This window comes from Battus philenor, unplaced genomic scaffold (genome assembly GCF_028537555.1).
Source record: "Battus philenor isolate CCGP_79_NKW_IND1 unplaced genomic scaffold, ilBatPhil1.0.hap1 SCAF_16, whole genome shotgun sequence".
Taxonomy (NCBI): domain Eukaryota; kingdom Metazoa; phylum Arthropoda; class Insecta; order Lepidoptera; family Papilionidae; genus Battus; species Battus philenor.
Genome location: NW_027181678.1, coordinates 6,056,817 through 6,071,339, shown reverse-complemented (window position 1 = coordinate 6,071,339; position 14,523 = coordinate 6,056,817). Strand labels below are relative to the sequence as shown.

At 33.6% G+C, this 14,523-nt stretch overlaps 2 protein-coding genes across 3 annotated transcripts; both read right to left on the bottom strand.

The window, feature by feature from the left end:
• Nucleotides 1-834: 834 nt before the first annotated feature.
• LOC137919462 (uncharacterized) lies at nucleotides 835-2,882 on the bottom strand. Its single transcript, XM_068762548.1, has 4 exons — nucleotides 2,668-2,882; nucleotides 2,348-2,598; nucleotides 2,123-2,277; nucleotides 835-1,055 (listed from the first exon to the last, which is right to left on the bottom strand). The coding sequence occupies exons 1-4, from the start codon at nucleotides 2,806-2,808 to the stop codon at nucleotides 835-837; spliced, it is 768 nt and encodes a 255-aa protein (XP_068618649.1). The 5' UTR covers nucleotides 2,809-2,882.
• A 185-nt stretch (nucleotides 2,883-3,067) lies between these two features.
• LOC137919399 (myb-like protein X) lies at nucleotides 3,068-11,213 on the bottom strand. Of its 2 annotated transcripts, none has more exons than XM_068762466.1 (5): nucleotides 11,147-11,213; nucleotides 6,145-6,535; nucleotides 5,354-5,504; nucleotides 4,848-5,002; nucleotides 3,068-4,608 (listed from the first exon to the last, which is right to left on the bottom strand). In XM_068762466.1, the coding sequence occupies exons 1-5, from the start codon at nucleotides 11,211-11,213 to the stop codon at nucleotides 3,114-3,116; spliced, it is 2,259 nt and encodes a 752-aa protein (XP_068618567.1). In that variant the 3' UTR covers nucleotides 3,068-3,113. The 2 variants fall into 2 exon arrangements, with proteins under 2 accessions (XP_068618567.1, XP_068618566.1); XM_068762465.1 differs by lacking the exon at nucleotides 11,147-11,213 and adding an exon at nucleotides 10,936-11,108.
• Between the last annotated feature and the right edge of the window lie 3,310 nt (nucleotides 11,214-14,523).

Sequence of the window (14,523 nt, the reverse complement as noted above, 5' to 3'; positions counted from 1 at the left end):
TATTGAAAATTTTTAATCATATAAAAGACTAGAAAAATTGCGAATTTACTAGTTGTTCCATTGTAAATGTGTAAACATTGTGAACATACTGTTGTGTATAAATATACTGTATTCAGTAAAAATTACTCGAAATATTTATAGTTTTGACGATCAATATAAAAGACTGTAATAAAAATTGAAAAAAGGCTGTCTTCATTCCCTACGTTACGAACGCTCGGTTCTACTTAATCTATCGGAAATAGATGACAGTGCAAAATCTATGATCTGTGATTTCATGAAACATTTCATGAATCTACGATTTCATTTAATCGGCTTTAATTTTTAAACGTTACAAAGTAATTGCACAGTAGGTTACAATTTCCTTTTAAAATAAAAGAATCTGTAAATTTTTAACTGTATCCTGATCAAATATAACTATTTTTTTACAGTTTGATATAGAAATGTGTATAATGTGTAGTAGAAGAGAATAATTGAAATAGCAAGAGATACAAATAATGTCTTCCTCTATTCGTATGAGCGAGATCTAATAGCATGAAGGTTGCAGTTATTTTAATTACTTAACCAGTTGTTATTTCCTTTAAATATTTGTTTTAGTTGATAACTCAACATGTTACCTGCACATCAGTTAAGTTATACCGGAAATTGTGTAATTATTTATTTATTTTAGATATCGCATGAAATATATAGACAGTGAATGGTGATATTAAACATATCAATGAACAGATTTAAAGTTATGAATCGCTGTTTACAGAAATCAGCAAAGTTTACGCGTATGGTTTATACAATTGAAATATTTAAATAATAAGGCGTAAAATTTCTGTGCAAGTATATAAATTAAAGTTCAGAGTCGCTTTTAGCTCCCGTCCTGGTACGGTTGGATTTATGAATCAAAGGCGGCGCTGCTCTCTTGCTGCGTGGTTTCTTGCGTATTTTTCTTCGTAATTTTCGTAGTTTACTGCCCCCATGGGATAAAGCTGCGTGCCGAGTTACTTTAGGCTCCATTTCTAATTTTAGGCGAGCGAACATGTCGTAATTCGTAATAACGCACATTGTACCTAAAAGTAAACCATTTACATTTTAATAGCTATTAATAATAACTCTTGTCCCTTTTCAATACTTCTAAATGACTGATGGTTACTGATATGAACCTCATTATAGAAAGCATAGTTTTGTTGTGTACGATACAGTACGCAACATACCGGTATTTATTACAATGAGATATGAGATTGGTTTGTCCTATTCTTCATCATTGTCATCTTCATTACAGCTATAGAATGACTACTGCTGGAAAAAAGCCTTCTCCATAGGTTTGCAATTGGACGGAAGCAGCTTGCAACCCGCGTCTTCAGACGATCTTAACAGGGTCTGGTCACCTTCTGGATTGACGACCTGCGCTGTCATGAATCTAAATCTGAAATGTTTGTTTAGGCGCCATACATATTCTATTCTGAATCTGTCCACCGGGTTGTCGTTAAAATTTGATCATGATGAATTTAATCAAAGAGATTACGCAGGCATGTGTCCTCAATGAGGTTACCATAATTTGTTAACCCGAGTTTAATTGATTTTTGCCCATATTACACATTAATTACACTTATCAAGATAATAGGCATAATGTTAAATTGCTTATAGCTAGTCAGATCTAGGTAACATTGTGAGACAACCAAAGTGTAAAATAATATTTACATGGAAACATTGTGGTTATTAAATCTGATATTTTCCTACTTGTGGCTACGCAAGATATGTATATCAGTACTGGGTGTTTATATTTAAATATGATATAAAAATATACACAGTAATTATTAAAACACACTTAATACAATACTATACTATAATTTGAGTTTGGAGTACGAAAAATAATTTAGACTTTAATTAAGGCATTAAAACAATTACATCAAATTTTATTCAGCACTAAAGCCCGAAGAGTATATAGAAAGACGATCGATTTAAGTTTAATAAACAGGTCAAATGGCAGTGTTTATATACTATTTTTGCACATTAACATAGTGATTATAGTTTATCTGGATAAAATGAACACAAATCAGTCTCTGTTTAATTTTTCACTTCAATCGAATATTTATTGTTAGAAACAAATAAAGTTAAAAAGGTTTTTGGTATATACCATTGCAGTATTCTTCGCCGCACTCTGTACACGACAAGATTTTCGTTTCGGTTACACCTGAACGATTTTTTATTTTCCTGACCATATTGATTTTTGATAACTCCCTCTTGTCCCTTGTCTTAGTTCTTAGTTCAGATTTACGAAGTTCAATAAGCCTTAAAAAGTTATAACATATAATTTTATTTTATTTTTTTTCCAAAATATATTATAGTTACGTAAACTTACTTATTAAAATATTCTTCATCCAACTTAGACTTAGGTCTAACCGAAGTAAGCATTCGCCACTCTATTGGTACAGCACACAATTCTTCAAATTTCAAACTTTGCATTTCTATTGGTATCGGATCCATAAATGTGAAATGTTTTTCTTCATAGCCCCGCGTTCCAAGTTTATCATAAGCTCTTATTTCTTTCTTTGGCGTTTTAGTTTTCTGGTCCTCCGGTTTATCTTTAATTTTAACATCTTCGTTTCTTACCTATAAATTCAAGAATACATTAAATTAATAGAAATCAAAAATATGATATGTTAAGATGTAGATATATACCTTCTCGGGTCTTGTTTTAAACTCCGGGACTTTGTCTAAAACGGCTCTGTACTCTTCTGCATTATTTATGACAGTTTTTGATAAATCAAGCATAGGCGCTTCATCTTTCTTTTTATCAAATAAATCGTCTAATTTTGACATTGTCGCTCAACAACAGTAAAGTAACACAAACGTAAATCAACAAAACTCTATTCATCGATTAAACTTTACTACGGGCTATTCCTAGGTAACGGATAGATCAATATTAAGTTTGACAAGACTAACCTAATTTAAATCACAAAGTTTACGACCGTTTACGTAAATATTGTGCTTTTACTTAAACTACGACTATTTGTTGTGCGATTTGTCCTTAAAATAATGACGTCTTGGTTTCAATTGTACAAAATTTCCTATTCTTTGTTTGACGTTACGTTATTATTACGGATAATAGTGAATATATCTTTATTTTATTTAGAATTCACGTCGTCTATGTTAGTATATTTAGTATTTCTCTCCATAATGTCATCCATCCATAACTTTTTACTGCCATATTTATCGTTTATGAATTTTTGTGATAAGGTAAGTCTTTTTGGTAGTTTCATTTGGTCCAATTTGTGTCCTGTAATTTGATCTAAGGAGCAAAATTCTGGTTGATCAACACTAGTTCCTTCCAGGATATTTTTAGTGTAATCTTGATTAGATCGTTTGTTTTTCCAATAGGATTGGCTTAAAGAATGACGCTGTTTATAATTACTTTGTTCAATTTGTTCCGATCGAGTAGGAGGGCTAGGTGATCGGCTGTCTTCACTAGATTGTGACATATATCGCCTAGCTTGTGGTCGATATTTTTGCCGCACTTTTCGCTTCTGACTATAGAAGGGGTCTTTTTCACTTTGTTTTTTATATTGAGCTACTGGTTTATTTGCGCCCCATTTAGGTCTATTTTCTATATCTTTTTTATATCTTTCTTCAGACCGTAACCGTCGATCTTTTTTTAAAGCGTTACGAACTCCGTCTTGAGGCGCATTTTCGTCAATATTAGGATAGTCTTTGTCAATATCCCTTTCGATATCAATTGTTTCAACATTTTTATCAACTTTGTATTTAAGACAATCTGTTTCAGTTTGAGTGAAAGCATCTTTTGTTTTATAAGTGCGATATTTTTTTGGTGTGACAATTCTTTCCGTTTCTGGAATTTCGGTTTTATTAACAAGGGAATTAATCGATACACTAAATAAATTGTTACTGAGGTTTTGAGGTACCAATACAGCAAGTTGTAAACTGTTGGGTTGTGTGCTAACAATTTCGCCATTTCCATTTATGCCCAAAGGTACAATGTTAAATTGATTCTCCGTAAGTGCAATTGGAGGTACGTTATGAATAAATAAATTAACATTACCACCACTACCAACTAAAGACCGTGGCGAGTTAAATGCAGTCGATTGTCGAGAGTTACAATCTTTCTTTTGATTCTTAGGCGTATGAACGTCATACGTCCTACTTGATTTAGTAGGAGATATTAATTCACTGTTTTGAACACTTTCCACTGTTGCATTTTCTAAGTCCTTACTTTTTTGTTCTTCACATTCTGTGACAGTTAAATTTAAAGGTTGTCTATGACTAACGTATTTTTTATCTTTTTCATTTCGTGCTTTTTTTTCAGCATCTTCAATGGCCTTTCTAAGGCATTCAAGTTTGCGTTGCTCTAGTATTTGTTTTTCTTCAATTTTTCTCTTCTCTTCTGCTATTTTGAGTCTATCCTCTTCTTGTTGTCTTTGTATTCTCAATTCTTCCAAGCGTTCTTCTTTTAATTCCCTTTCTCTTTCTTCTTGGCGTCTTTTTTCGCGATCTTCTAATTGACTTAAAATAGCGGATTGTAGTTCTAGGGCTTTTATACGTTTATTTTCACGTTGTGCTCTTATTTCTGGTTCTAAGGGAATATTTTGACCTCTAAGGAAGGTTCTGAAATGATAACAACTTGTCAATGGTTGAATAACAATAAATGCAAAAAGACTAACGATTAACAAAGAAGTCAAAAGTAAAAAGAAAACAAGTAAAAAAAGTACATAAAATTTTCTACATAAGTTACCGTGTATTTGATGGTTTTTTTTTAAAATAGACGACAATTTAAGGGAAATTTATCATAACGAATCATGTATTAATCTTTTAAAAAATAATACATATACGTAATGCGTACGTACTTTCCCTCATCACTCCCGTTGAAAGAAGATCTATCACATTCTGCTCCCGAATTAGTTGAACTTCTCTGATCAATAACGATAGCCTCCGATGCATTATCTATCATGTTTAACCCACGTTCAACCCAAGAAGGTGTACCTTTTTTTTGATTTTGCATCTGTGGTTGAAAATAGAAAAGGTGTTAATTTATTGTTTATTTTACATTAATATTAAATTTAACTTTATTGCACATCTTATAAATATAGAAACAGTAATAACAATACAGTGGTACATTAGCGGTTTTATTATGTTCCGCTTTTTTTACTGATAACTTTTATTAAATAATATATTCATACAAAGAGCAAAGAAACCAGTTGATGTTGGTCTTCTTATAAATTTAAAACGAAACGCGGTTATGCAACTAAAGAATACATTTAAATACAGTCTAAAATTTTAATATTTAAATTTATGTATCAGATTTTTTAAATTGAATTTAGGAAATTGTATTAAAATTTGGAGCTAATTTTACCTGCGGCAGCCTTTCGTTGGGCGCTGTGGGCTCCCAAAGCTTTCCTGTGGCGACTCCACGGTCTCCCCATCGAGGTCGGCCTTCCTCTGGCGGTCCAACACTACGAGCAGACCACATAACATTTGTCGTACTCGTTCGTCCTATTTGTTTTCTAATGAAAGAATATTTTATTACATGGTGTGAAAATCTTTTAGTAAGGAAATAATTTAGATGAATTAAATTATTATTACTGCATAACGCTATTTTTCTTGTTTTACTTTTTGATATTAAAAATCTAAATTATATATACGAATTTCAATTTATCTTTCACGCCGTTTTCATTTGCAATAATTATAGCAGCCCTGTCTGTTTACACATAAAACTTCAGACTGTTTCGAAATGTCTTAACAGTTTTGCTAAGTTCATTGTTTTTATAATAATGGTGTTATAAATCCCATTATCGTAACCTAATAAAATTTGAAACAAAACATCGAACACTATATAACATATATATATATATGTTATACAGTGTTCGATGTTTTGTTTCAAATTTCTTTCTATTCAGTATTTCATTGAAATTAGAATAAAAAGTAATCAGCATTAATAATGTTTTTTACATTAATATTAAATATTTACATGTTTAACATTTGACGAGTAACGATATAAAAAATGTGATCTAGTCGTAATTTTTCGCGATTAATTTTGAAAATAAAAAACGAAAATCTTGAAATACCTGTACAATAAAGATTTACCGAATAGATTAAATATCTATAAATAAGGTAAGGAAATAGTTTTTGTAATAAGGTAGGCACCTGTTTTCATCACGGTCTTGTTGCCATGCTACAACAGGATTGTGTTCGATTATACCTCTCTGATTTCTAATATTCATATGATTTATGGTTTCACTGCCGTAGCCGGAAGTATCTCCTTCGCCGTCCTCGTCATAAAAAGCAAACCTTTTTGCGCTTGAAACGTTACGATTCAGAACCTCTTTGTATTTCCGATCTTCTTTTATCAATTTCGTTGTTTCTATATGATGAATTGGTGGCAAGCTGGGGCTCCGCTGTCGTTGTACTGGTTCTTGGTAATCAAAGGATTCTTGTTTGTGCAATTCAAGCGTGCTTGCAAATTGATTTCGCACCTGTAAGCGATTTTTGTGTTGCTCTCCCGTACCCCATGGCAAATAAAGCTGGGACATTTCCTCTGAAATATATATTTATTTAATATAAATCACTACAATTATTTAGACAACTTTAATAACAGTACAAGGAAGGACCATTCGTGACGGAAGTAGATAGAGACTGATTTATTCAATAAGTAATCACAAAGGTAACAAAGAATTCACCCTAACTTAAACGAAGGGTTTTTTTAAGTTTTATCAATACTCAGGTAGAATAAGAAAAGCAATAGATAGCAATTTTTTGTTTTCGTAGGTGAAACCAGTCATAGGTAGTTTGTTTTTGGTTTTTGTTTCATAAATATGAAAGAAAGTTTGTGTTACATGTACATATGAAACTATTCATAATGGCGTTTTCTTTTTTGTGTATGCGCGTACTTATGCATTATCTATTAAAATTAATATTTTAACTGGAATTATCTCAGTCAAAGGCAACTTCAAATTAGAGAGAGATCAATTGTTGAATCCAACTTGACGTGGCAACATTCGGGAAACTACGAAATATCTTCTCGTGCAATAAATATTCTTCCGTGTCATATGTCGAAAAATTACAACCAATGTATGTTGAAAGTGATGATTCGCGGTATAGTATCATGGTCTCTTACTTCGGGCCTCTTTGGCAAATTGTTCAACGAGCTGTGGGCTGTGCACGGGATATTCTACGAGATCGAATCACGAACGCGGAGATATATAGACGAATGACAGAACCCGACAGAGCCCAGCGGATTGGCTACTTGAGGTGGCAATGAACAGGCCTCGGTCTTAAGATTCCGGAGTGGAGACCACGGATCAGTAAGCGCAGTGCAGGACGTCCACCCATAAAGCCGACAGGCGACGTTCTTAAGGTCGTCGGAAGACGTTGGATGCAGGATGCTTCAACCAGTTTTGGAAATTTATAGGGGACGTCCATGTCCAGCTGTGAACGTCACATGACTAAAATGATGATGTTAATGAACCTACCTCAATCTTTTTTGACTAGTGCTAAAAGTAACCTTTTATCCTTTTGTTGTAGTAACAAGCAAGATTTAATGTGTAATATTATCTATTATGTCATTACCTTTGGTTACATTTGTATTGCTTACATGAGGACAGTACCAAATTCTATTATATGCCGTGGTATTTTTATAAGTCGCTATAAATCACTGCTTGAGGCTACGGTTATGACAATGTCATCAAATATATAATATAAATTGAAAATATCCAATGTTTTGTGTGTTTTATAGACGTTAGTCACCTTGTCTTACTCTGGTTGTTTAGCTATTTTATATTTCAAAGTGATGTGCGGAGATTATCAAATGCACAGAGTTCTCTTCGGAGACGGAGGCACGTTCTCGAGTTCCCGGATGATAGGAGAACATTAGCTCCACAACCAGATCACACACGGTCGTGGAGGTACGACTTTCTGCATATTTGTGTTAAACAGATAGAGCTGGGAGCACTACCCTCTACTAAAGAAACTGCAGCAACGCTTTTATTGCTTATAAGGTAACCCTGTCTTGTGCGTTGCGGTACCTCAAGTATAGAGAAGGTCGACCTCGCCGGTTCTGTATGTGGTCCCGCTGCTAGGCTTTTTATTTGCTTCTGAGCTACTGTCGTCGCAATAATCGGAAGGTCGAGAATGAATCTTGGTCTCCGGAGAATGACACTATAATTTTCGTAATTAATTCAGTATGTCAGATTATTATAATAGAAACGAAGCAAGTCCTTTATGTGCGGTAATGGCTCGCTTGAAGATGTAAGATTTTTAAATCTATTATAGCTTTAGTTAAAGTGATAATTATTTTCATTATACTATGAAAAATATGACAGTGATGGAGAGATATTGTTTTAAAAATAATTCCTCTAGAAACCATTTCGTAACAAACGAAAGTATTATATCAATTTTGAATTATTTTATTGTATCTATATTAATTATAATTTTATTATAATTAAATTACTTTGCTGTATAATTATAGTGATGTTATTCAGTCTGTGGGCAGTGCATTTTCCCGCCACGCTCTCTTGCGCTTGCGCGGAGAACTAACAAGCGCGGAATGATTTGTTTTATTATTTTAACGCTACAGTAAGTTAAAGTTGCTTATGTAATGAGAGTAGCTGTTCTGATTTACGAATTTCCTTTTTTTTCCATATGTGTTATAGCTTAAAAGAATGTTTCCACCTACGTTATGGACATGCTTTCGGTTTTCTCTTTTTGATTGTATTTGAAATTAATTATTTTAATTTTAAGCAAAAATGCCCTCGATATTTGTAACTTTCTATATTATATTCTTAACGTGCCAAAATTAGTGGGTGATGTATTTACATAATTATTACGTAATCGCGACTTATATATATACATATTTTATTACAATATTATCATTGGCTATGCGTCTAGTTTATAAAAATTTCTGTAATAATTAAATTGAATGATAAGTAATACTATTTGTTCTATTTTGGATATAATTTTTTTGTGATAGTGTTACACAGTACATATTAAAAATATATTACTAACAACACTATATATGGTGCAACGTGTATGCACAAATTTCAGCTATTGTATTTGTAAAGTATATTGAATTTACACAATTGAAAGATGTGAATGTAAAGCCTGCGTGACGCTTACAGTACAAATATATTTCACTTTCAGATTTAGTGAATGATCTATAAAAATCTTACCATTTCCATTCTGATGAGATTAAAAGTTTAAACTTGTACCAAATAACTTCAACTTACTTATATTAGGAACGAAAAAGATTCCGTTTAAACTTGAAAACGTTAAATATTTAATAACCTACTCTTAAATCCAATTCTTGTTAATTTATTTCTGTAGGAAGTATAGATAAAATTTTTTCTTAATGCCGAATAATAGGATTGTAAAACGTGGTTTTGTTGCTGAATCTTTCGGAAGTGACCTAGATTCTCTTGCATTTTGGCGGCAACCTACTTGTGGTAACAACGCTGAAGTATAACAAATTGCATATAAAATGTTTAAAATACACGCATACACGAAATTGAAATCAAATCACATTACGTAAAATTGTAGATATCGGGTCTAAGTAAAGACACGCAAAACATTTTTCTTGTTTTTTTAATTATAACTTAATAGTTAATTCTCGCTTATGCCTAAGTTATCCCAAGTTATTGTTTCTAGGCATGGTTCTAGCGTCTTCGTCTTTTCCATTTTTAGAGGTTTCTTATTTAAACTTCATATTTTAAGTTTTGTATTCATAATACTAACTTTTTATTCTGTACTTCAACAGCTTATTATTATTTTTAATAATCGTGTAGGTAGTTAATGAAATTTTAAGCCACCTTAATGTAATAAATAATAAAAGTTCGTTCTATCTCATAAGTTGTTAACATGTTGTTTCTAGGAATGTTAGATGGTTTTACGTCATAAAAAATAAATGGTATTGACGAAATACGCACTATACGTTTGTATATTTAACAGACACGACATTAACAGTTCATTGCTTTCAGACCTTGATGGGAGGTTAACAAATTCTAACCGTAAAGAACCATAATGGCTAACAAACTCTTAGTAACAATTTGTTATAATAAATATGTGATTACAGTGTGTAATTGTTACAGCTAATGCTGATAATGATTTAGAAGATTTTAATTTAATCGTATATATAAGAAAAAAAATATCGTAACGCTATTTAGACGTCAGAAAGAAGTGAACAAACGTTATTGTATTTAATTTGAAGGTCACAACAGAAGTCAAGATTACAGGCTTTGACGTTAATAATATTAATGATTTTCACTACCTCTGTTTTACCCGACAAGCCGACAGTTAAGTGCACAAAAAATATCTGAACAATGTTTCAAATATAAATTCGGTAACCTAATCCATCATCTGATATAACAATCTTCCTATCACTTTTTAATGTCCTCACGAAATAGTACAATGACATTCAAATATTACAATAACATTTATAGTTATTTGTTGGGGTGGTATATTTATGTTTGATAATGATATATAAATTGGTTTCGAACATGTAATAAGTAAAATAAGATAAAGAATGTGAATACTGATGAAAACGCTGCTTAATTGTACTTTAATTTGATATAAAAATATATACAATCGATAACGCAACTAAATCAATGGACTAATAGTTGTTTAAGAAGTCGAGAAATTTTGTTTTTATGTAAGAAAATTATGTTTACAGCAAAACACTTTTTATGTATTGCCTATTAAATCGTCTATTGATTGAAGTATTGATTAATATCTTAAAATGGAAAATATTAGTTTTCAAGGATAAGCATCTAAAATTATATCAAATTATTTCAATTCAATAATATAATGATGTTTCTTTGTAAAGAAGGACAATGAATTACACGATAAATTTTAAATACTTCAATGTTGCGAAAAATTATAAAACGGACGTTAATTAAGAACAAAACTTTAATTTATTAATTTCTATATTAATTGGCACATACATACCGATTCTCAAAATTCTTCTAGCTTCGTAATTTTTACAAGTATCAAATTATCTGTTGCGGTGGCTGGATTATGGGGGAACTCACGGTAATATCACGGAACTGTCGCTGAGTGTTCATTAAAAAGTTAGAATTAAGAGCGGTTGCAAAGTAATTGACGAGTTCGCGTACGGGCGTTAAACGCTTTGTGGCTGAAAGACGGCCGCGATACGCACCTCTCTCGCGCGCCCACTGCTGTTTCTTCTGCTGCACTAGAGACGCCGGCTTGCTCACCGACAGCATCGCACAGCGCTACAACACTACATTAAACTTTCTAACGCCCCGTATTGCACACGCGCTGCGTTCCCTCCAACCGCAGCTCGGTTACGGTGCACCGGCTAATGAGCGCTCCTGAGTGCTTTTTAAAAACGACCGCTCGCGCATCGCCGGTCGCGCGTCTCGCTTCGTTTCGCGCGTGCACTCATTGTCCGCGGCTGTCGGACTGGTACATCGCAGATACGCTTCGAAATCCCACGGATAACAATGTATTTTACTTATTCGAATAACGGCACGTCGCCTACATCGACCGTTCCCACATTATTACGTGTGCCGCGATAACACCGATCGCTATGGACGGTATAGCACAACTGTCTCGACGTCTAGACGTTTAGTCCTTGTTTCAGCGCGTGTCACGCAAATGTGAATGCTTCAGAGAAAAGCCTCGGAAAAGCCGGCGGTCGATATTGTAGTTATGGTAACGTTTGTTTCACCTGCTCGTAAAGAAATGAGGTTTTCTCTCATTTGAATTCCAAGCCATTGAGCGAGTGTTTTACTATCGAAAAATTTGAGGTAGTTGAACCCCAAACTCTTTGTGTACTTAATAAGTCGTAATTGTGTCAAGAGTGCGTTAACTTTTTCAATCGAAAGTTGAAATTACTTCAATATATTCCGCTTGTTAAACACTCAATGAATAAGTATGGCATAGTAATAGAAGTACCTTACTTACTATTTTTGTTTAAAATTCATTTTAATAGTTTACATGTCCGTTTCTAAAATTCTAATTGATGTTAAGTTACATACCAGAACACGAGTATATTACAACAAATGTTTACAAAAAGTTGTTTTATTTTATAATAACTTTTACGTTCAATTTATGATACAGTCAAATATGTATTGTAAATTAATAATTCTATGTAAAATTAAAAAAAGTTTAGCGATCAAGGTTCTAGGATCAAGCTTTCACAGACCATCACAATGTAAATTCGTTCGTTAAAGTTCCATTCCAGTTACAAGCCCATTGTCACCCACTATGAGGCATAGCTCTCCCCAAAGATATCTATGGGCAAAATGATATGCAGAGGACGCTGCTGCCTATCCTCTGGAAATTTGTTTTCCAGCAGTGGCGATCCCATATAATTAATTGACGACGTGTGAATTAGAAATTTGTATCCCGGGAATCGAGTTCGCGATCCACGGTTGGAAGTCTCTTTGTCTTCTACCGCTGGTCTACCAGCGCTCCCTATTGATATTAATGTACATTTTAATAGACCAACAAGTTGATATATTATTATTATAAATTACGAACAGTCTCGTAAACTAAAAAATAGATTTTTTTAAACCCCGTCACCGCTTTGCCGTAGTTTAGCTATAGCTGACGTTTTTTTATAGAAATATTACTTAAAACCTGTGATATGTTTTTATTTAAATATTTTTTTTATATTATTATTTACTTTCGTTTTGGAAAATGTTAAGTTCTTTTAGTCGAAAGATTTAGTATAATACTACGAACTGTTTAAAGTGATTTATGTTAGACTAACCCAACATGTAACATTTCCGTTTCCTCGTTGACGTGAAAGCAAGAGGTATAGTTTTCATACCACGTACGTACATCAGAAGTGGGTCAACGGAAATAACGAACCCTCGCAAGTCATCGATGGTATGTCACGGTAGTATTCAACACGAAAGGGTCGTATTACGCAAATTGGTATTAATTAAATAAATCTAGTTGAATAGGTCAACACGATAAAGTTATTCAATTTAATTATTGAACTTACGTAAGTTGAATAGTTAGTAGCGGAAAAAAGTCTTTGTGTGAAACGTTCGCAGGTAAAATCCATTATTTAAAAGTAAAATTACATTTTTGTTCAAAATTTGGCTTTTCCTTTGTTTATACCAGTATTACAGTAACATCCTGTTTTATACAAATATGGATATCTGTCGGTAACGTTCTTGTAATGATTATTCACGACTTCAATTCCAACTTGAAGCCTAATGAATTGCTCCTTCAAAAGCAACCCATTTAAAAGCGGCATGAGACAGGAAAATGATTTATCTACGAAACTTCACTGCCATGGGAGATGCCTATAAGCTCCCGGAGAAGCAAGGATTCGGCATCAGCGTTAAAAGCGAATATATCACTCGCTTTCAGACTGGCGGCGACATATGAGTCATTGCATAATCGATGGAGGAACTCGGAACGATACATAAATACCTAAACAGATTTTCGCAATGGGCGGGCTTTAAAACGATTATAGATAAGACGAAAACATTGTCAAATGTCTATATCGCGCACCATTATATCAGATGCAGGCTAGTTTTTTCAATGTTGTTGACTCGGAACTTCGAAAAAAAAGGTCAATTGTCAAATCCAACTAGGCAGTACCGCGTTCGGGTGACTACAAAATATCTTCTCGTCTAATGTCCTGTCTCGCTTTAGTGCCCCGAGACGAAGGTTTACGACCAATGATGACTTAAGTCACTGAAACGTGGTCAATCAAGAATGAGAAGATCTGTAGACGAACGAGCGTAATCACCGTAGCCCAGAGAATTAGCAAGTTGAAGTTGCAATGGGTCCGCCATTTAGCGCGTAGAATGCACATGACCGCTAGAACCGCATAAGGTTCTGGAGTGGTGGTCACGGACTGGCCTGTGCAGCATAGGCCGTCCACCTATAAGGCGGACAGACGACCTTCAGGTCGTCAGAAGATGCTGGATACAGGCTGCTTTTACCCGGTCTTATTGGAAATCTATGAGAAGGCCTAAGTCCAACCGTGGACGTCCTTAGGTTGAAGCGATAATAATAATGACAGAGATGCCAGCTGGTGACAGATAAGTACTCAGTGAAGGATGATTGAATCTAAAAATCTTTATAATTTTTTGCACAAGCACCTCCGCTACGAAAGAATTTTTGCGCGGGCTTTAGTATATATCACAGTCCCCGCGCGCTTTGCAATCAAGATGAGGGACTAATCATTCTGGTAAAACTTTTGACTCGCCTTTATTTGGCACCATGAGGTTTCAATTCCTTAAAATTAAGCCAGATTAGCACACTATGTTCGATTCGTTCAAACCTAAGTCATTGAGAAACCCGTTACATATAAGAATATTTGCTTTGAAGATTGGTGCAGATGTATGAATCTTTGTGTAGATGTTGGAGGTAGTACTTCGAAAAATATTTAAAAAAGTGTAATCTATGGAGCATTTTTTTTCATGCAGCTTTGTTTCGTTGACAAAAATGTATTTTTTGACATTTTCTTACATCAAAGTAAAAAGATATTTAGTTCTCGAAACTTTAAAGCTGAATTGTTTTGGATATGAATATCACCGGCGATGA

Coding starts and splice junctions, on each gene's coding strand:
- LOC137919399 (XM_068762466.1), bottom strand. CDS start 11,213: ATGCTGTCGGTGAGCAAGCCGGCGTCTCTAGTGCAGCAGAAGAAACAG. Junction 5,505..6,144: donor CAAGACCGTGATGAAAACAG/GTGCCTACCTTA, acceptor TTCTTTCATTAG/AAAACAAATAGGACGAACGA. Junction 4,609..4,847: donor AACGGGAGTGATGAGGGAAA/GTACGTACGCAT, acceptor TTATCATTTCAG/AACCTTCCTTAGAGGTCAAA.
- LOC137919462 (XM_068762548.1), bottom strand. CDS start 2,808: ATGTCAAAATTAGACGATTTATTTGATAAAAAGAAAGATGAAGCGCCT. Junction 2,278..2,347: donor GATGAAGAATATTTTAATAA/GTAAGTTTACGT, acceptor TAACTTTTTAAG/GCTTATTGAACTTCGTAAAT. Junction 1,056..2,122: donor CGGCGAAGAATACTGCAATG/GTATATACCAAA, acceptor GTTTACTTTTAG/GTACAATGTGCGTTATTACG.